General features: G+C 37.5%; 1 protein-coding gene across 7 annotated transcripts in view; it reads left to right on the top strand.

Annotated features, from left to right (window-relative positions):
• EYA1 (EYA transcriptional coactivator and phosphatase 1) overlaps positions 1-20,976 on the top strand; it is an 83,667-nt gene that overhangs the window by 37,997 nt on the left and 24,694 nt on the right. For 4 of the 7 annotated variants that reach the window (XM_075141665.1, XM_075141666.1, XM_075141668.1 and 1 more), the window contains 3 exons: positions 1,244-1,386; positions 2,528-2,611; positions 8,675-8,764. In XM_075141665.1, the coding sequence (XP_074997766.1) occupies positions 1,244-1,386; positions 2,528-2,611; positions 8,675-8,764 (317 nt within the window). The remainder of the gene's footprint in view (positions 1-1,243; positions 1,387-2,527; positions 2,612-8,674; positions 8,765-20,976) is intronic. The other 3 variants (XM_075141670.1, XM_075141671.1, XM_075141667.1) reach the window with 2 other exon arrangements.

The following is a 20,976-nucleotide window of genomic DNA, read 5'->3' on the forward strand; positions in this document are numbered from 1 at the left end:
AATTGTATCCTGTCTTGAAGGTACTCACTGGAAAAGTTCAGTGTTGAGCAGACCTTTGAAGAATACTATAAATTTCATCTTAAAGTTGATGCATATTTAAAACTTTGTCGTGGTTTAACCCGGCAGGCAGCCAAACACAGCTGCTTGCTCACTCCCCCCCGCCCACCCCACAGCGGGACAGGGAGAGAATCGGAAGGGTAAGACTGAGAAAACTCGTGGGTTGAGATAAAGACAGTTTAATAGAACAGAAAAGGAAGGGAAAATAATAATAATAATAATAAATAATAATAATAATATTAGTAATAGTAATAATAATAGAATATACAAAATGAGTGATGCACAATGCAATTGCTCACCACCTGCCGAGCAATACCCAAAAACCAGTGATTACTACTTCCTGGACACGCCTACCATTGATATACTGAGCATGACGTCACATGGTATGGAATACCTCGTTGGCCAGCTGGGCCAGCTGTCACGGCTATGCTGCCTCCCAGCCTCTCGTGCACTTGGTAGAGCATGGGAAGCTGAAAAGTCTTTGACCAGTAGGGTATTTAGCAACACCTAAAAACATCAGTGTGTTATCAACATTCTTCTCATACTAAATCCAAAACACAGCACTAGGAAGTAATTTAACTCTATCCCAGCCAAAACCAGGACAAACTTATCAATTGAACTTACCCTGGGAGAATAAGGACTCTATTTTATGCCATATTTAGAAAGAATTCTATTCATCTGGCTCAAATGTAGCAATCTAAAAGTACAGTGTCTGCAACCAAGCAATCTGGAAAAGTTTTCAATTTCTGTATGTTATTTTTTTCCACACCTGGATGTTTTTTCTTACCAGTCACCATAATGGTTATCTTAAAGCATGTTGAAAACTTAGAATTAAATCAATGATGTTCTTTAAAAAAAAGCTGGTATCCCTTACAATTGTTCATTTAGAGTTTAATCTTGCCTGTGAAGTGATATGATCTTCTCTATGATTTGAAGGAGTGGAGATTTTTTTTTACTTACTCCTTTTTTATTTGTTTACTGAAATAATTTATCTCTTTTTACATATAACTTGAACTCGATTTAATTAATTTATGTATCAGTATTGCCACTTATCATGGTAGATTTAATTATTTTAGTTAGGACTCCTTAGTGATCATCCTGGTTTTAGTGTCACATGTAAAAAGCAAGTAAGTTGAACATTTTGAAGTTTAAACTGAAAGGTAAAAATGTCATTTCTTTACTGCAGCAGAATACAGTACAATCCACAGTCCGTCCACACCCATTAAAGATTCAGATTCAGATAGATTGCGTCGTAGTTCAGATGGGAAATCGCGTGGACGTGGCAGAAGAAACAATAATCCTTCACCACCACCTGACTCTGATCTAGAGGTACATTATATTAGATGTCTTTGACCTGTTACAGACTCTATTTTTATCATTATTTTGCAGAGAGAAGTATTACACATCAAAAATAAAGTGGCATTGGAGCTCCCTTTCTTTTTTTTCCTAACAGTATTTTTGTAGAAGATAGAATTTATCTTCTAAAGAAACTTCTTCATGAAGAGCACCTACTTTCTCTGAAAAATACTGGGGGTTTCTTTCTCCTTTTGATTAAAAAAGAAAAAAAGCAAGCTTTTCCTAAGTCAAAGAAAAGTTTGCGTTTGGACAGGAGACACTTCTAGCACAATAGTGGTTTTTGTTCTCTCATGCTATGTGCTCAGTGGCTCATGCTTTGTGTTGAGAACACATCTCCAGTGACACACCACAGCTATGAGTGTCCACACTGCATTACTTTTCCTTTCCAAAAGCGTAGCCCATTTGTCATCATGGGAAATACAATCTCACCAGGATTTAAAATACTTGTATTCGAACACTTTATTTTTCATTAAAATATCATTTTGTGTGTGGTCAGAGGACAAATTTAAAACACATATTTTCCATTGGCTGTAAGCGAAAGAATTATTTACTGATGCCATAAATTCTTACACATGCAACATCTAAGTTCATAATTTTCATTTTTCAGGTGCCTAAAATCCATTAAAAATGAACATAGATTAAGGGGATTTAAGTGCTTAGCAGCAGTTTGCTTTATTTTGGTTTTAGAAGTCATTTTCAAGAGCAGTTATATGAACTTTGTTTTGTAAGACTTGCAGAAATATAGAATTCAAACCCAGAAGATTTAATTTTCAAAGGCTTCTCTTCATTTATTTCAGTTTATATCTCACATCTGGCTTTAAAATAATACATCGTACATCTCATTTTCTGTGTGTATTTGACAATAACTATAGTTTTATTCTAATAGAATAATTTGATATAATAGCAATTGTAGTAAAAAGCTAACAGATTGTATTACCCTATTCTGGAAAAAACTTGTTAGTTCTGAAAACAAATGGCAAGGAAACTATGGTTTTAATATATAACCATTTCAATACAATTTTCTCATTTGTGCACTTACTGATTCAAATTTTAACTTTCCATTTCAAGTATCAGCTTCACAGAGGAACACATTGATTTGATTCTCTTTTTACAGAGAGTATTCATTTGGGATTTGGATGAGACAATCATCATTTTCCATTCCTTGCTTACAGGGTCCTATGCCAACAGATATGGAAGGGTAAGTGTCAAGAAACTGATGGAAATTTTCAGTAACATTTGCTGTTTTATGGTTGATACGCAAGGAAGACCAGAACATTAGTTGATTTTCCAAAGGCAAAGTGGTACTGGTGTTTCAAGACATAAAAAATCAAGGAGTAAAGCTGTTTCACATGTCATTCTTTGCACTTACTCAGCTCTTATATTCAGTAAATAATTAAATAGCGTTGGGAGTAATACTTTGACCTCGTGAGGTTTGGTTTGTAGGCACAGAGTGTCTGAAACCTGTTGATATCATCAAAATCTGCAAAAGTTTAGCTCCCCTCAGAGAGCAAAGAACTTCCAGGAGCGAATGCTCAAATAACATTTTAGTTCTGAGCGATCAGCAGTGGACTGTGCTCTGTATTGAGAAGGCAAGAGGAAGAATACTTCTGGACACAGACAGATTAGTCTAAAATTTTTTAGCTTTTTTTAACCTACATATTTACTGATGTTTTTGAAAGTCTGCTTATTAGTCAAATCTTTCTATTCTGCACAGTCTATAAATCATAACTGAACTGATGAATATGTCTACAGACTGTGGGTTTCCTCAGTAATTCTCAGAAGAGAAACGTGGTCTTAGGTGAATAAGAACAGTTTATGAATGGAACGCCCTTGTGAGAAAACTTTGTTTTTCCAGGATTGTATTTAAAAGTTGATGTCTCAGCTTGTGCTAAAATCTGTTGTGCCATTTCATGTTCACCTCATGTGAGATATAATTAGAAAGTGATTTTTTGGTAACCTTAAAAATTCTTCATATAAAGAACAACCAGATAGTTTTGTCTGGCTTCACGTAATCACTCTGTCCTCTTGTAAAGCGTGTATTTATCACTAAAAGGTTTTACTCTACACCCAGTTGAGTGAAGGGCGAAGCTACTACTGATTCAGTCCATGCCTGGGTCAGGTTCTGAATTCCTCCTAATAGCTTTTTGCATTATAAAAATCTAAAGCAGTACTTCTTTGCAACCTTTCTTGTTGTTCAGGTACGGTGTATTTTCAGAAGTGTTTGCTGTAATAGCAGCTTACCTGTTTGAGGAATATAATTAAGTTTTTTTCATTATGTGTCAGAAAAGCAAGTTAATTCAGCAGCCTTGGTTTCCTATGTGTTAATAGTTTCTATTTAGGTAGTAAAAAGACACTAGAACTTGAAATGTTTCGACAATTATTGCATGGATACATATAGACAGTAGCATTATAGACTATTAAACATTTACAAAAAGCTGTTTTCCGTTTTTCAGCCTTCTGTGAAGACAGGACAAACTCTCTCCAAAACCAGCTTTTGCATGGCACCCCAAAATCACCAAATCTGTGACAGTTTAGTTCAGCTCAGAATGAGGAGAACAAATCCCAGTGCTCACAAAAAAACTCGGTGCCAACAGAATGTTAGCACTTGCTTTTGGGCAGCAGAGCAGGGCTGGAAAAGCCTAATTAGTCATTGCCGTAGAAGTACTTGTGCAAGCATATTTTTTCCGTTTGTTACTAGTTCCCTATAGTGGTTTCATTAATTGGGGCCTGAACATAAACAGCTTTCTTGCTGGATGCTTGAGATTGAGGAAAGTGGCTAGTATTCAGCTGCGAAGAGATATAGATACATATGCTGCAAGGAGGTGGGTGACTCCTGATGGCAGCTCCATCACTGTTGGCACTGTTTACTTGAGATGGAGCTTTTGTTCGGCTGGCTCTGGTTGCATGGCAGAATACTTCTGCATTGCTAAACAACAACCGACCGTTGATGTTAAGAGGGATGACGGCATTAGTGCTTATGCTGTGGATAAATACCCCTTTTTGGTGAGGGGTAGCAATGTGCATGTCCTTGGCTCTCAGATGCAGTCATGAAAGTGTGCCATTCTTTCTTTGTTTTCTTAAAGTTTCGTTCATATCACAATTTCTCTTGGCTTGTTGACAGCTTCAGACAACAGCTAGCAATTTCCATAGACATTAGAGGAAGATAGTGTCAAATGTTCAAAGCAAACATGCTAAAACATGTATCTGTCATATGAGAATTGTAGGGTTTATTTGCAGCAATGGGAGGCACACATTTTTTTGAAGAGTGTTTCCTAATGATTTCTGGCCTTTAAAATCAGAAGTCCAGATCATAAGTTAACCTGGAAAAAAAAAAAATTGTTGAGGGGAATTTTTGTTATTTTCACCTGTATTCTGCTTTTTGAGCAATCTAACATAACGTTCTCATATGTTTCTGCACTGTGGTGAGGGCTAAAAATGGCCTTTTAAAAAATTAAATCTAAGCTGCTCACATAATCATTAAAATACAAAAGCTGGATCTTCAAACAAACAAAAATATCCTAATTAAATAGCAGGGGATTTGGCAACTTGGCATTCAGCTCTTTTCATAATGCCTGAGTGAGTTTCATGGTGAATGACCATGAATGATGAGCAGCCCTGCTGCTGAAGGGATTGATTTTCTTTTCCTTATTCTCTACCTCGTTCCTCATAACTTCTTACCTGTGCCACCCTTTTCTGTATATTCTTACTTTCTCATCTGTTTTTATCACCTGCTCTCCTTTTGCTGCTATTGTGGTCTGCTTTCTCCCTGCTTTTGTCCTTCAGCTTTGTTGGAACAAAATAACACCCTTGTTTTTCAGTTTGCGCAGTCATGGTATGAACCGCTATATTTTTATTTAAGGGTGATTTGAATTTTGTGAATTTCATGGAAATGTATGAAACTAGTATAGGAATATGATTTGTACTTCCAGAAGAGAAGAAAAAGAAACAAAACAAAACAAAACATTTCCATTTGCTTTTGGATTTTTTTTTTAATATGTACAGAGAGAGACCTATTGATCAAATATCAAGTTATCAGTTACTTTAACTGACGTTAGGGCTTCTAACACCTCAAAACTTATGTTTTGAGCCAGATGTCAACTGATTAAGTTTTGGAATTTGGAAAAAGTTGGAGCCCTTCTTTAGTATCTTGGAGCAGGTGGAAATGCATCTCAGTATTGGCACTAGAATACTGTGGTCTTTACGTACATTTCCATTCTCCGTGAAAGCATTTATATTCAGAGGCTTTAAAGGAATTTTCCTTTAAATTATAAGCTATTTTAATGTGGTTTAATATATTTTAGAGATTGAGAAAAACAAAGCCTGGTTTCACTTAACCCTTCATTTGTGACCTGTAGGCTTAAGTGGAAAATAAGCCTTGTACCCAAAGTGAACTTTCCTGTTTTTCAGCTTCTTATTTCTCCACAAAACAAAGAAATCAAGTGGGTAGAATTTAGAAATGACATACAGACAATGTTTTGGCTCCAATACCAGTATTCAAAACAAGAGGCCTGCTTAAGCAGTTTGACATTGGTATTTCTTTTCTTTAGCTAAACTGTACCTCCCTCAGAGATTTGTACCTGATTTTGACCATACCTGAAAAGACACTCCACCTGAACCTGCAAATCCCAATCAACAAGAACAGATTGTTAGCTTTCCTCCTCATTGTGTGACACCTCACAATAATTAGTTAGCAATTAGTGGCTTAAAATTGCAAAAGAAGCTTTGGTATGGGATTATTTTTTTAAAAACCTTATTCTAGCCTTGTCTTTTTTTTAAGTTTTCAGCCCCCACTGTAATGTCTGACATCAGAATTTAATCTACTGCAGTGCCTTAAACCAAGGCTCTTGTGCTCTTTACTAGAGTAGTTGCAAGATTGTGACTACACAGATATTTAAAACCCTAATGCAGATAACACTTTTGCTTCTGTTAAATATGTGAGTATCCAGAGCTGCAGCTTAACACAGTTTTTATGCTAAGTGGAACTTTCTATAGAAACAGATTGTGTTTAATCAAGGAATTAAGGTTTCATTGAAGAACAACCTGTTTCGTTTCTTCTGTTAGCTTTTATGGTATTTAATCTGACATTTTCAGTAGGTGCCAATGATTTTCTTATTTGTTTTTCTCCTAATTAAATTAACCTAATAAATGGCATTATTTTAATATTACTTTAGAGAAATCCCCATTCTGTTTTGTCTGCCATTTAAAAATACCTTGGAATGAAATGGTTCACAGAAAGATTTACAAAAAGCCATTTTTTCAGACTCAGAAGCATGATAAAAAGTTTAATAAAAATGTGTAATTTAAGTCATGCATACATTGAACTTAAAATACATATTCAGAGCCATTTGTTTAAAATTAACCATATGGGTTCATAACCAACATTATGTTCTGTCTACTGATTTATTCTGCTTTTTGAAATGATGCTCCTATTTATGGATGGAAACTCAGAATGGGATTAGTTCTACACTGTTATGTTAGCAGTTGATAAAGATGTAGCTAGTGATCTTCATTTGCTTCTTAGACACTTAGTCTATCTAACTGCTTTCAATAGCTGGAGCAGAGAGTTCTGTGGGGTGACTTCTGTTAGTGCTCAGGGACTACAGAAATCCTTGTCTGGTTTAAAAAAAAAAAAGCTAATGAGCTCTGAAGGATGGTGGGGTGGTTAACTGGGCACAAAGATAAGCAGGAATGTCAGAGGGAAAAGTAGCCTCAGGCCTAGCTAGAGAGAAAATATCACCTGCTTTCCACCTCACATACCTACAAAAGTAAAATAAAGGAAGACATAGGTCTACAAATAGAGCAATATTAAAACAGAGAGACAGAATACTGTTGTTCATATTTTAAAGTCTTTCCATTTGAATTAAGAAGCCAAATGTTCTTTTTTTGGCAGTGCCAGTTTAAATAGAAGGCTTATTTTTAAGGGCAAAGTTCATCAAAATAGCATGATGCAATTTTTCTTTCTCATTTATAAGGGCTATTTTTTTAATGCTAGAAAACTTATTTACTCGTAACGCATGTGAGTTCAAGAATAGATGTGAGTTCAAGAATAAATGCTTCTTTCCAAAATCCTCTTTCTGGTCAGTTTTACTTAGATTTTGGCATTTCCAGAAGGCAAACAAGCTGCCAAATCACCATTCTTTTCCAGCTCTTTACCACTGACACATTTTGCCTTTTAACCAGTAGTTATAGAAAAATGCTTGAAAGTTCAGAGATCATGTTGAAACACCTATTAATTTGATTGAGAGGTGGAAAGAGAAACTAGGGACTGCATCTCTTGGTTTTTAACTTTGAGTTGTCATCAGGTTTAGAATATTAACTTATTTTAAGTAAAATATGGGTTGTCACTTCTGCAGTTCTATTTAAAATATAATTCCTAACAAACTAAAGTTGTTAATAGAGGGTGTCATGAGATAATATAACAAGTTCTTTCAAACTCATGCTTCTGTGCACTTGAATATACTTGGCATTATAAATGAGCAACTCTATATCAAATGTATATATTAGACTTTCTTTTCGATTTTTCAGATTGAAAATATATAAAACACAAAAAAATCAAAACAAGACAAACATCTGTAATGCATTTGGTAACCACAATGCTGAACATACTTTTTGAGTTTATTAGCTCAGTAAGGAATAAGTTGTTATGGTAATTTCTGTAGAGAAGTTAAAGTGTGTTATGTATTAATAACAAACAATAGATTTGTTCACTCTGCATGGGTGGGCCAAACTCAAAGCATAATTAAAGCATGGTTTTGTGGAGAATCAAGGAATGGTTTTAAATATAATTGCAATTTGCAAATAAAACATTAACGGTGATTTGCTTTAAAGTCACTAGATATTCCCAGGGCCGAATCCTTTCACTTGTGACCAGTGAGAGTTTATTTTGAGTAACAATAGCATTATTGCGCCGCCGGTTGATCATAAAACTTGTAAACAGTTGTAAAATCTGGAGAAGTTTTAGGTGAAATGGATTTGCCTTTTCTGCACAGAGGGCAGAGAGCCCATGCCAGGGATGCACGAGGCGACCACAGAGGTCCCGCTGCAGAATCACGGTATCAGTCGAGTTAAAGTCATATTTTTCAGTGTTACTGGTAAGTGTTATAGTACAGGATTAGAGAGTTGCTGAAGTTAAACTGAACCAGTGGATGTTGCATTTAATACATCAAATAATCTCTCCTGAAAAGCAATGCCTCCAGTTTGTATTCTGGTATGTATGTTAGGCATGGTATTGATGGTGTACTTGCTTAATTTCTTCTTTAAGGATCCACCCACCTCTGTGTCTCTTGGACTCCGAATGGAAGAGATGATTTTCAATTTGGCGGACACGCATCTATTCTTTAACGATTTAGAAGTAAGTGTTCATTCTTTGGAAACACATAGAGGTGATTTAATATTTGTCTCTTTTTACGTGTTATCAGATGGTTTGACAACTATTTTTGGTTTCACAGTTTTAATATGGAAACATTTAGAAAATATCTATATAATTCAGTCATTAGGATATATAATAATATCTACACTAAATGTCTGCACTGGCATTCAAAGGTTACAATAGTTTAAATGGTAGGATTTGTCTTCACAGGTCTTAGTATTTATGACCACAATAGACAAGTTTTAGAAGTGGCTACACCAAAAGCGTCTATAAACATTAGAATTCAATAGTCTGCATGGGCCATTAAATATTAAACTTCAGCTTCTATAAACAGTTAATGGCTGGGTACAGATTTCTCACTTACATTCCACTGTGGGCAAGCATTACCTTAAACCCGAGGGAAATCATTAATGTTGTATACGCTGTCCATCTCAGTGGCCTATTACCGGGGTTCCTCTGCCTTCCCCGGCGGCAGGTACGATTTGTTACGCGCTAGGGTTCCTCTGCCTCTCCCTTGTGGCGTGCAGCGAGGAGCTGATGTCGGCATGCCAAGGGCTTTTTCAGCCTACGTAGGCTATGGTTTGGCGACGCTTTTGAGATCGTTCTAAAACTATCTGAACTGCTGAAAGAGACTGTCACCATAATGCCTGGCTGTTTCATCTTAAAAGGGAAAAAAGCAATTTCTGATCATGTTTTAATAACATGAAAACATGAAAACAGTCAGATTTCTTTCCCATCATAATGAAGACAGCTGTTTATTTAAAATCCAACTGTTAAGCAAGCTTGTGGTGGGGCTGCCAACACACATTAATCATCAAGTTGTTGTTTTGCTAGATTTTAGAATAGTGTGTTATTCCAGACAGGCAAAAGAATCTAAAAGATTCAAATGCAACTTTTGCTGATCAAAGTTAATTGGCAGCAATTGGCCTTTAAATATTTCCTGATGTTTCCCTTTTCAAAATCAAGCAAAATACACCTTATTTAATAGATGAGCCAAAATCATTTGAAAAATGCCAGTGTGTGATAGACCTCAAATGTGGTTTGTCCAACATCTGTCCTATATTTTGATTTCTTTTCATCTAAAAAGAAACGACTCACAGATGATTTGGCATCTTAGAATGTAATGAAATTATTTAAATGTGCTTTATTTTTTCTTCCATTCCTTAGTGGAGTATTTATTTTTTATACTTACAATAAAATAGATGATTTCTTTAAATTCTAAAGTAGTGTTTTCTTTCATTAAGGTATCTGTATGTAAAGATATGAGAAGATATGTAAAGATATAAGAAACACCATTAGTGAGTTGCATGTATAGGACTGATTTTTCAGTTTTGTAGAAAAGTATAACAATGCTAGTTATTTTCCAAATCTGTTTCTGATTTCTGGTTATATTTCATTTTATCTGGAGCAGAAGGAGAAAGTACTACTGTATCTTACAGCATATTCAATGAAGTTCAGTGTGTTTTCATTTGCTGTGCATAGCCAGATACTTAGTAGACTTGTAGCTACTTCTTCATACATGATTATCAGCGTCACTGACTGTAATGGAAGTTAATCAACTGCATCTTAGGGATACTAGATTATCTTCTGCTAATGGGCATGTTACAGCCTTACAGTACCGCATAGCAGTTTATTCACTGAAGAACTTTGAAGCTGTATATGAAAAAAATACTGATCCAGGTGGTTCACGGAAGCAGAGGAGCTCCCTGGGTGAGCTTGGTTCCTTGCATTTCCCCCGTAACAAGCCAGTTTATCTTGCGTCTCCAAACTCAAGTGTAATAGTCTGTGTCTATACCCTAGTCTGTCTTCTTCATGCACAGAGGCACTTAGGAGTGAGCAGTTGTGTTCATGTCCTTGTACATGAGCTCTAAGACCTTATTTCTGAGGAACATGAGCTGTGATCTGAAAGATCATGGCCTGTCCAAGGGAGAGGAGAGCATGTTCAGCGGTGCAGGGGAGTGGGTTTGTGCTTGTGGATTGCCACAGAGAAGTCTTCAGAGAAGTACACAGGAAGGGGGTATAAGAAAGCCTCTACTTTGTGGGATGCAGCACGTAAGGACTAGACCTGGCCATGGACTGAGGCTTTCAGTTCACCAGAAATTTCAGGTTTTTTGAGACGTGCGGCAGACACGTGGTGCTTTTGAAGGAACGTGTCCTCTTGAAGCCACAGTTTGTCGTTCTTGGGAGCGTCACCATTATTCGCAGGGCCTGCCTGGTTCCCAAGGCCTGCGACCTTGGAGCAGATTCCTCGCATCCATCTCAGAAACTCAAAGTCCTCGCTTGGTGGTTTGGAAGTTCAGGCTGCCCTACAGCTTGACAGGCTTCCATGAAAACTGCGGGCAATTTGGCTTGGCTGTGCCTCAGGCTCAAAGCATCTGTTCTTGCTGATGAAGGACTGAGTCTGGAAGATCTAGTGGTGACCCTGCTCAGGCCTAAGCTTTCCAATTCATGTGCATAAGCATCTGGGCTCTTAGGAATTGAGAATTTTGTAGGCAACATTGCCAGCAAGCCGCAGAGCTTGGGCATCCTTGCCCAGAAATAGTATGAAGACAGGCAAAGCTGGATTTGGAACATGTTTAACCCGCAGTGTAGACATGTCTTTGGGTCTAGGCATAATTCAAAGCGGGAACCTGAAAGCTGATGCTCTCCGGCTCACCCAGGCTCAGAGGGAACCCTTCCTGGCATATAGAGAGGCTGGGTTTACGGGCAGGCAATCATCTGTCATAACTTTGGCCTATGATGCACATTTTTCCAGATACCACAAGTTAATGTTTTTTAATAAAAATCTTCTTTTCATCCGATGCATTCCAGAAAGCTCTAATCAGAACAACTCTCTTGTTATCCAAGTTAGGGGGAAAGTATTTTGTCTTCTTATAAACCGCTGAAGACTGATTTAACATTTTGAATGCAAAGGGCCGAATTGCAGCAGTGATCCCCGAAGCACTGCTTGATTTGTGTGTGACCAAACAGGCTTTTCAAAGCTCAGCCTAGAGATTTATTTAATGTTATTAGGTTAAATTCTAAACTTCAGCAGTCATTTTTTAGTCTGTATAAAGTGAATCAATACCAATGCATATCAGTTGCAAACTAGTTTACCCATCCTAATTTAGTAGGGAATACAGCCAGGTAAATGAATCATCTAATTTCCTATATGTTGCGCTTTATGTAATAATAATAATAATGGTATTTGTAATTGGCATTTTTCAAACTCAATGAAAAAATTCAGTTAGATCTCACCGTCTAGCTCTGAAGTCAGTATTCGGTTATGAATGGGTGAGCTGCACTTAGATTTGCAATTAGTTACTGCACCCTCAGTTTGTACTAGTTCTTAGTTTATTGCTTTGGGAAAAAGTAGAAGAGATGGCTTATTTCCTTCATTTTGCACAGATTTATTTGGAGTAATTAATTCCAAATTGATATAATAGCAAATAATTTCAGATCTTGAAGAAAGATTTCTTAAATAGTATGTTAAAGGGATATGACAAGCTTTTTAAGATACTGAAAGGAAAATATTAATGTTTACTAATGTATAATTTGATCTAAGTACCATCATAAACAATGTTTTCTTGATTAATAGTAATTTCATAATGAAATTATAGAAGTATACTAGGCCAAACAGTAGAAAATAGTGCAGTGTTCTCAAAATTTAGATTCCAAAACCTGCATTTGGGCTTCCTATCGGAAGGGAAGTTTAGATTTTCAGTATTGAACATTTTCATTTAAATATCTCATACTCTGTTCTATAGTCGAATTTTAATTGCATGCAGGAGGGAATAACTACATTGATGTAGTGCTCTTGAGAGAACCAGTTATCTCATCAGAAGAGAATGTGCGATTTTACATGCTGATTATGTTGTGATAGGGATAATAAGGTATAATATTTTAATGGTATATATGGAGCAATTACACATACTAGGTATTTTAGGATGTATGCTCCAGTGTTTTAGGGAAATCAGCAAATTGATGATAGGACTGAAACGTGACATCTGCCTATCTGCATCTTTAAAGATTGTATATATTTACATATTTATACTGACCCTCTTAAAAGATTAATTTATTCATTTCTTTGGCATATCAGGTGCATATTATAACTAGGTATGTTAAAGGAATAATTGCTGGTAGTGAATGATTATGAACATCCTATTTTAAAAAATTAGTTCAGTGCTTTGCAAACTCTATTCTAAAATGGTGCCATCTCATTAGATCTGTTCCTTTAGATATATTTACTGAAGGTGAAAATGTCACTTATGAAGCCTTTTTTTTTTTTTTTAATCTTACCTAACACTTTTTAATGAATAAGATACTTTTTTTTTTTTTTGGTCTGTGTTGAATTCTATTGAAGTAACTAAAATCAAATTAATTTGTACTTTTATTTCATTATTATTATTTTTTTCTTTTAGACTTTTTATTTGTGTTTATTCATTTCAGGTTTTTGGCGTGGGCTTTGGCAGAGGGCTTCAAAATAAGGTTATTATGATATATAAAAAAAAATAATTTTGACACCTCCTAGAAATGGAATAATGCATAAGGGCACAGTAATGATGGGTAGTATTAAATTTTCTTCCATCAGTGAAGAATATGGCTTCACAATTCACTTCTGTTTGTGGAGTCTCTATATGCAAAGTGATGATATGTGTATGGGAGTCATTTATAATGAATAGCAGTGGGGTATGAGTTTTTCAGCTATGTTAGTTGATGTATTTCTCTTAACGATAAATGCTATCAGGTATTAGCATAAGGAAGTAACTTTGGTTCTTTGGGAAGAAAAAAGAAAAATAGTTAGTTCTAACAATTAGGAATGCTGACCTTGATTAATTTCTCCTCAGATTCTTACTTAAAATCCACCTGGATGTATATCAATGTGTTCCTGATGAAAATTCAGAGCATAGTCTGTTCTGTGTGTCAAAAAGAGCTGCATAACTCCTTTATGATTACAAGTATGGTGTTACTTCAGATTAATGAACCTTTAAGGCTTCGCATTAGCATATTACTATGCACGGACCCCTCTGGAAAGCTGCCAGCGTTAGAGTTGCATGCAATTTCCGTAAGATGCAGCTCTGTCTGTAACCACGGCTGGCTGGAGCGGCAGCCCGGGCAGGCGGGGGCCGCGGTGGTCGCTTCCCACCCCCGGCTACCGGGCAGCACCTTTGCTCCTCTGTCCTGCCTGCCTGCTGCCGGCAGGGTTGGCCGGTCCTCCCACGCCGAGGAGCAGCACAAGAGCAGCCGTCTGCGTTGCTCTAACTCTCCTGCCTCTTCACTCCGTTAAATAATGTTAGATTAATACAGAAACATTTTACAAATCCTACACTTTACACATATGGGAACATACCCGGCTCTCATGAAAAATCGAGATACTGACTTACATAGATGCATCTTCTCTCAGTTTAAAGCAAAGAATAAACCTCATTTACATCCTTGCACTCTCACGCTCTGTGTTTGCCCTGTAAACCTCCTCCCTCCACCCATATGGCAATCAATCCTTCCAGGACTCCTACTAGTCTGTAACTGCTAGCTTGGATTTACTCAGATCTAGAAGTTGATAGAAATTAACTGCCAGGTATTTTTTATGAAAACTGCCCGTTGTGGATTGTTTCCTGCATAATTGACTGTGTGGATATGCCTGCTTTCCTTGGTTGTAGCTCCCAGTCATCGGACTATCAGTATTTATCAACACTACCTCTCCCTCGTATTCCTTTGCAAGTGCAAGGCTGTGTGGAGGGCAGCTTTCCTACTTGAAATGTGACTGGGATACCCAGCAGTATGGAGAGCCCTTCTGTTTCCTGAACAAATGTAAGGGACCTCTAAGGCCCACGTTGGAATGCAGACTTTCATGGCACTAAAGCAGATGGTGATACCTTCTGTACTAACACCGCCACTAAAGGGATTGCTCCAAGAAAAGGTGCTCCAGGGGGATGGTAGTGAGAGTTCAGGCCTAAGAAAGGGAACAACAAAACCCCAGCACAGCAACCGTGAAGCCTGATCACAGAGCAAAACTTCTCCAGCATTAGTTCCTCTTTGGCTTTTGCCTTCAATTCTTACAGGTGAAACTAGGCTGCCTCCCTGCTGCTGGAAGCAAATGCACCATATAAATCACTTCTAGGCCTCAAGGAGACCTTTTCTTCATGACAGGGACATATATTCTTCTTTTCATCAGCCTGAGAATTTTCTCCTTTGTAGGTCTCGGTAACACCGCAGGAGACTAAGTGACTTTCCTCCCAGGTCCTTCAGTGACCGTGCACACAGCTGTCCCCAGCGTACCACGCAGTGCCCTGTAGGAATGCCTTTGAAGCAATACAGCCATATGTTCTGTTTCTTTAATCTGAAGGAGAAAGGGAAACTATTTCCCCTCAGACCTTGATATTTTAATATGCCACAGACTTAGGCTGGTAACTTTTAGCACGGTAGCACTCTGAAGCATGATTTGGGATCGTGAGCATTATGATAATACACATTATTGAATAATAACATTCAGCAGACTTATTGTGTGCAGGTTACTGCACATCTCAAAGAACCATGACCACTGTAGGATAAAATGCTCCTCTTTCTGAAAGCATTTTAGCACATCTGGTCCTAGAGTCAAGTAACCTAACAAGTGAACTGCTTGGATGCAAGCCAGCCCATAAGTGCAGGCTTTGAGCAAGCTCCAGAGCAAGCTGAGAGAGCAGGTTGGCCACTGTTAGCAGTGTGGAAGTCCATCATTTATTCTCTCACACCTTGTGGAAAAGCCAGCTTTGGTCAGGTGTGACAGGTATGATGGTGCCTAGATTTAAACTTAACTAAGTTGTATGGAGGTCCAGTCAATGATGGCAGTTGGGGGAGCTGCAGAGGCATAGCCAGGCAGACCAGGGAAGTGGAGAAGGAGGATTGTGAAAACATGATCACTGGAGAGAAAAGCTTGCTCAACTTCTCTACATAGAAAAAATCATATCAAGATCATTTTGTGTCTCAAGCCATGCTCTAAGCTCAGAACATTTACAGGATAAGGCTTTGCTGGCATTATGTACTAATCAGTTGTCTGGTGCACGTATTTTACATATATATTTGTGTAGCATGAAGTGACATGAGGTCCATTGACATATATATTTGTGTAGAATGAAGTGACACAAGGTTGCCACTACTTTATGATTCCTGGTCAGTGTGCCTTAGTCTCCTCATCTACAGATAAGGATGATGGTGGTGATAAGGATGGTATCTACAGATACAAGGATGATAATTCTGTCATAAAGTACTCAAGAGGGAAAAGAGACAGCCAAGTCTGGTGATTGTAGTAGTTTTTATTGTGTACAGTTGTAGCTGGCTTTCTACCAATGCTTCAGCTTGGTCTCTTTAATGTCTTGGTCCTCAGGAACATCCTGACATGAATGCTCTACTCTGCTGGCACAATTAGAAAATTAGTGTCTTCAAACAACTTTAAAAAAAAAAAGGACAAAAAACCATTGCAAATAGTCATCCAAGAAAACTTTCCAGTTTTCCATTGTATTTGCTAATTTGTTTTCTACTGTTTTTTTATTTTGGATGAATTTTGTAAGTTGTAATTGTTCTAGTTTGAGTTATTCATACATTTCAAGTAAAGTCCGTTTCTTAAAAGCACAGAAAATAAAAACAAAAACAACACTTAGAGCAGAAGGCCATTGGTCATCACTAATCATTGCAGTGTTTCAGGTGTCTGTACTTATGAGCTAGTAACCAGTATGAACTCCATGTAGTTTACTGCTTGGTACTAGGGCTTCTTTTTGTGATGCCTAGATTTTGCTGTAGTACAAATGAGCATGATTTGTGAAGAAGTACATTGACACGCAAATCACCCAGTATAGTAAAGAGCATTTCCTGGAATCATAGAATGGTTTGGGTTGCAAGGGACCTTTAAAGATCATCTAGTCCAACCACACTGCCATGGGCAGAGACATTTTTCACTAGATCAGGTTGGTCAAAGCCCCGTCCAACCTGACTTTGAACACTTCCAGGGATGGGGCATCCACAACTTCTCTGGGCAACCTGTTCCAATGTCTCACCACCCTCATCGTAAAGAATTTCTTCCTTATGTCCAATCTAAACCTACCCTCTTTCAGTTTAAAACCACTACCCCTTATCCCTTGTCCTATCGCTACAGGCCTTGGTAAAAAGTCTCCCTCCATTTTTCTTATAAGCCCCCTTTATATATTGAAAAGCCACAATAAGCCCCAGAGACTTGCCTTCTTCAGGTTGAAAAACCCCAACTCTTTCAGCGTTTCTTCATAGGAGAGGTGTTCCATCCCTCTGATCATTTTTGTAGCCCTCCTCTGGACCCGCTCCAACAGGTCTATGTCCTTCTTGTGCTGGGGACCCCAGAGCTGGACGCAGTACTCCAGGTGGGGTCTCACCAGAGCAGACCAGAGGGGGAGAATCACCTCCTTCAACCTGCTGGCCATGCTTTTTATGCAGCCCAGGATAGGACTGGCTTTCTGGGCTGCAAGTGCAAATTGCTGGCTCATGTCCAATTTTTTATCCACCAGTATCCCCAAGTCTTTCTCTGCAGGGCTGCTCTAAATCAGTTCACCACTGTACTGATCAGTGTCAGCCTGTACTGATAATGGTGATTGTCCTAACCCAGGTGCAGGACCTTGCACTTGGCTTTGTGGAACTTCATGAGGTTCACATTGGCCCATTCTTCAAGCGTGTCAAGGTCCCTCTGGATGGCATCCCATTTGTCAGTGGCATACATGCTAGTGAAAGAAGATTTGTGATAGACAGCAAGCTAACTTTTAGTGGTATTAAATCCATCTCTAAGATGGTACCCTAAAATAATTTCTATCTGATAACAAAACATGTTTTTTGTACATACTCTCCCAAATTGCACATTCAGAGGTGTTCCTTCCAGTCACCAATCCATTCTGTCAAAGAATTAATGTTCTTGTCCCCTTCCCAGGAAATAAAATACCAAATGCTGACATACTTTTCATGGTAACAATTGTACCTGCCCGTTACAGCTCGGTTCTGCAGAGCCTGAAATATCAGATTTCAGGATCGGCCAGTACAGGAGGTAGTGTATTGAAGGGCAGCGGTAAGGTACCTGGAAGTCATTGTAATATCTGCATCAAAGTAGTATATAGACAGGGTCTGTAACTGGAATTACAGATCTACCCCAGGTATGGCAGCTTTAATTGCAACAGAAACCTTAGTGTTGTGCTGCAGTGGCAGGCTCTGAAGGGTAACATAAAAATTGCTATATAATGAATGACATGAGACAGCGCTGTGAAAATTCTCTTATAACCAATACTGAAACAATATAGTTGTTCTAAAAACCTGTCTAAGGCTTGATGGAAATTAAGAGATGCAAAACTCACTGTGAGAAATTTAACAGACTGAGAAGTTTGCAGTCTATTTTCATGCTTCTGCTGTCAATCCATCAGCAGATTTCAGAACACTGGCTTATGTTATATTGCTGACACATATAAACACGTGCCCTTACTGAATTTTTACTTTTGAGGGGTTGCAAAATCCCTGATACGCACCACAGAGCTCTTCTGCCAATGCAGATCATGCCCTAAGCACAGCTGCGATACACTGCTTGATGGTTCGGCATTTAGATTCAAAACTAGGTAATGGTATGATTCATCCTGAAGGCCTCTTAGTGCCAGAATTGTCATTTCAGATTTGAATAGGCTCTTTTTATTATTTAAATTATCCCAGAAGTCTGAAATAATAGAACAGTGATGCCAAATGAATGAGTAAATAGTTGATACTAATGGTAAAAGCAGTTAATGTTGCTATCAATTAATGTATTGCTTTCCATTTATTCTTGCGTAGAGAGGCTTCTCTTTGGCTTTTAATATTTCATGGAGCTGATCTGAACAAAATGTTTTTTACATTTTCTTTAAATATTATGGATACCACTGAACAAAAGCCTATCTACTACTACAGATGTAAATACTGTAGTTATGACTCATTCATAAGTTTCCAAAGTAATCCATTATTAATTTGTAACCTAAAAATCTGAAAAGTTTCACAAATTCAAACAACATTCCTGAGCAGCGGATTTTGTGTTTTGGTCTCTGATTAAGCTGACAGATGTGTAAAATCTCATACAGCCAGTTATGTCCCTGGTCAGCTGTAAATGCTGAAGAGTGCAAATTATTCCAGCTAAGATCAACATTAATTTACACTCAAATATCTTTCCCAGCCCACCCTTTCTGTTCATGTAATGCAGTTATTTTGTGCTGATTCCACCACTTTGAGGCAAAACATTTTTTTTCCTCACTGGACTCTTCCAATGCAAAACCCAGAAGATAAACTGAAGAGAACATAATAGTCACCTTCTTTAAAAAAATTCTCTCCTTGTTGATTTGGGTACCATCTTAAACCACAAATCTCAGATTTGCGTTATTCAGGTTGGTGTTTTAAGTGGATTAGTCTCTGAAAATCATGTACCTTTTATTTTAGGAAAGCTAGAAGAAACTAAGTGTCATCCTTATGTGTCATTTTGCAGGGTGAGAGCATGTTAGCCAATCCTCACATAAGTACAAAGATTTGAAACCACAGCGTAAGCATCTTAGTGGTATGCATGGTAGGTAGTTTCTGTCAACCTCTTCAGCCTAGGTTTAATTTTATCACGAATTTACAATGTTATCAGTGCAGTTGTCTGGTATCTTGAGAGCCATCATGCAGTTTGTGCTGGTGTCGTTACATGTGACTGCTATGTAGTTTAAATTTTAAGAAAATATGCATGCACATGTATTTTAAACAGATCTCTGTGTGCTGGGGTTTTTGTAGGAATCATATTAAAATGTGGCTACAGGGAGAAAAATTAAGAAGTGTCTTTCATTCATTTTGTTTTAAAAGCACGAAAGGAGTGCTTGAAGTTGGTTCCCAAAATGTTTGAGTTTCACAGTCTCAGGAGATTTCTACTGTTTCAGTGTGGTTACAATAAGGCCTCTATGTGAATTTCATCCAGTTCAATGGTCTAATGAAACTTTAAAGAAAGGGGGAGGGGATTATTCCCTTTACTCGTTGCAGTATCACTTTTATTTTTCTGTGTTTTAAAGTAAAATTTGACTGCTGTTAATTGTATTTTTAAAATTTGTCTTTAGATATGGTCAAGAAGCTGGGTGATTCTGTAGTGGACTAAAGCGATCTTAATGTGTGCTGTTAAAGCATGAGGATTTAATGAGAATTTTAAAAAATGTAAATGAAAAGCTTGACAAAAGAAACAATGAGGTATTGAAGGAATGGAGTATTTGTTTTATTTTTTTTCCAAGATCCTTGTCCAGTCGGAACAGGGCAGCGCGGGCACTTTCTGAACGTTACCTGCAGTACTATACGCAGTTGGGAGACGATAGTTCTTACATGTTCGCTGACAGCAGAGTACAGTCTGCTGACATGAGTACTGAGCTCAGCTGAAATATTATTGCCACAAGAAAGATCAGCTATATCTAAGCAAATGATCCTTTCTGAACTGTAGAAAATCACTTCAATCAGTTGAAAGGTCTCCTCTTTTTCTTCTGCATATTTGTATAACTCGCATTGCGAATGTCAAGTATGGATACACAGGGGAAAAACGCCTTCCCTAACACTGGTAGGCAAGGGGGAGAGCCAATTGTAGCAGCAGCTATAACTCAAGTAAGAGGTTTTCTAAGAATTTTCTCTGACTGAAAAGTTTAAAAATACAAGTCAAATATTTCAATTAATTTATTGGAACAAAATGTGTATATTTTTCTTAAAGATGTGTTTACAAGTCCAAAACTCCCATTATGGTCTTCGTCAAATGAATAAAGCATAAATCAAGCCATAATTACCTACAAATAAGGGTTGATGAACAGAACAAAAAAGTACACCGACTTTTTGTGTTCCATCACTTTAATAAATTCAGACAGAAATTTGAATACAAGCAACCTCTGACTCCCAAACTGTCAAGAGGGCTGACTAACAAAACTAATGTCTCTTTCCTGAATCTAATCTCCACTAGTTTGGTGTTTAACAAAGCAAATATAATGACTTACAGAAGTATCTTCCACAAAAAATGATAAAGCAAACAGGGTTTTTTTCTAATTGTTCCATTATATTGTAAATTCATACATACCATAGGAAGGTAGGAAAAGTAGGGAGGAAAAAAGTTTCATATGACTAAATTTTTAGTTTATAATCAAAACCACACTCAAGCTAATGTGTTATTTCATGTATTGTGAAAGAGTCTGTAATTTTAAATACAACATTGTATA

Source organism: Calonectris borealis, chromosome 2 (assembly GCF_964195595.1).
Source record: "Calonectris borealis chromosome 2, bCalBor7.hap1.2, whole genome shotgun sequence".
NCBI classification, from domain to species: Eukaryota; Metazoa; Chordata; class Aves; order Procellariiformes; family Procellariidae; genus Calonectris; species Calonectris borealis.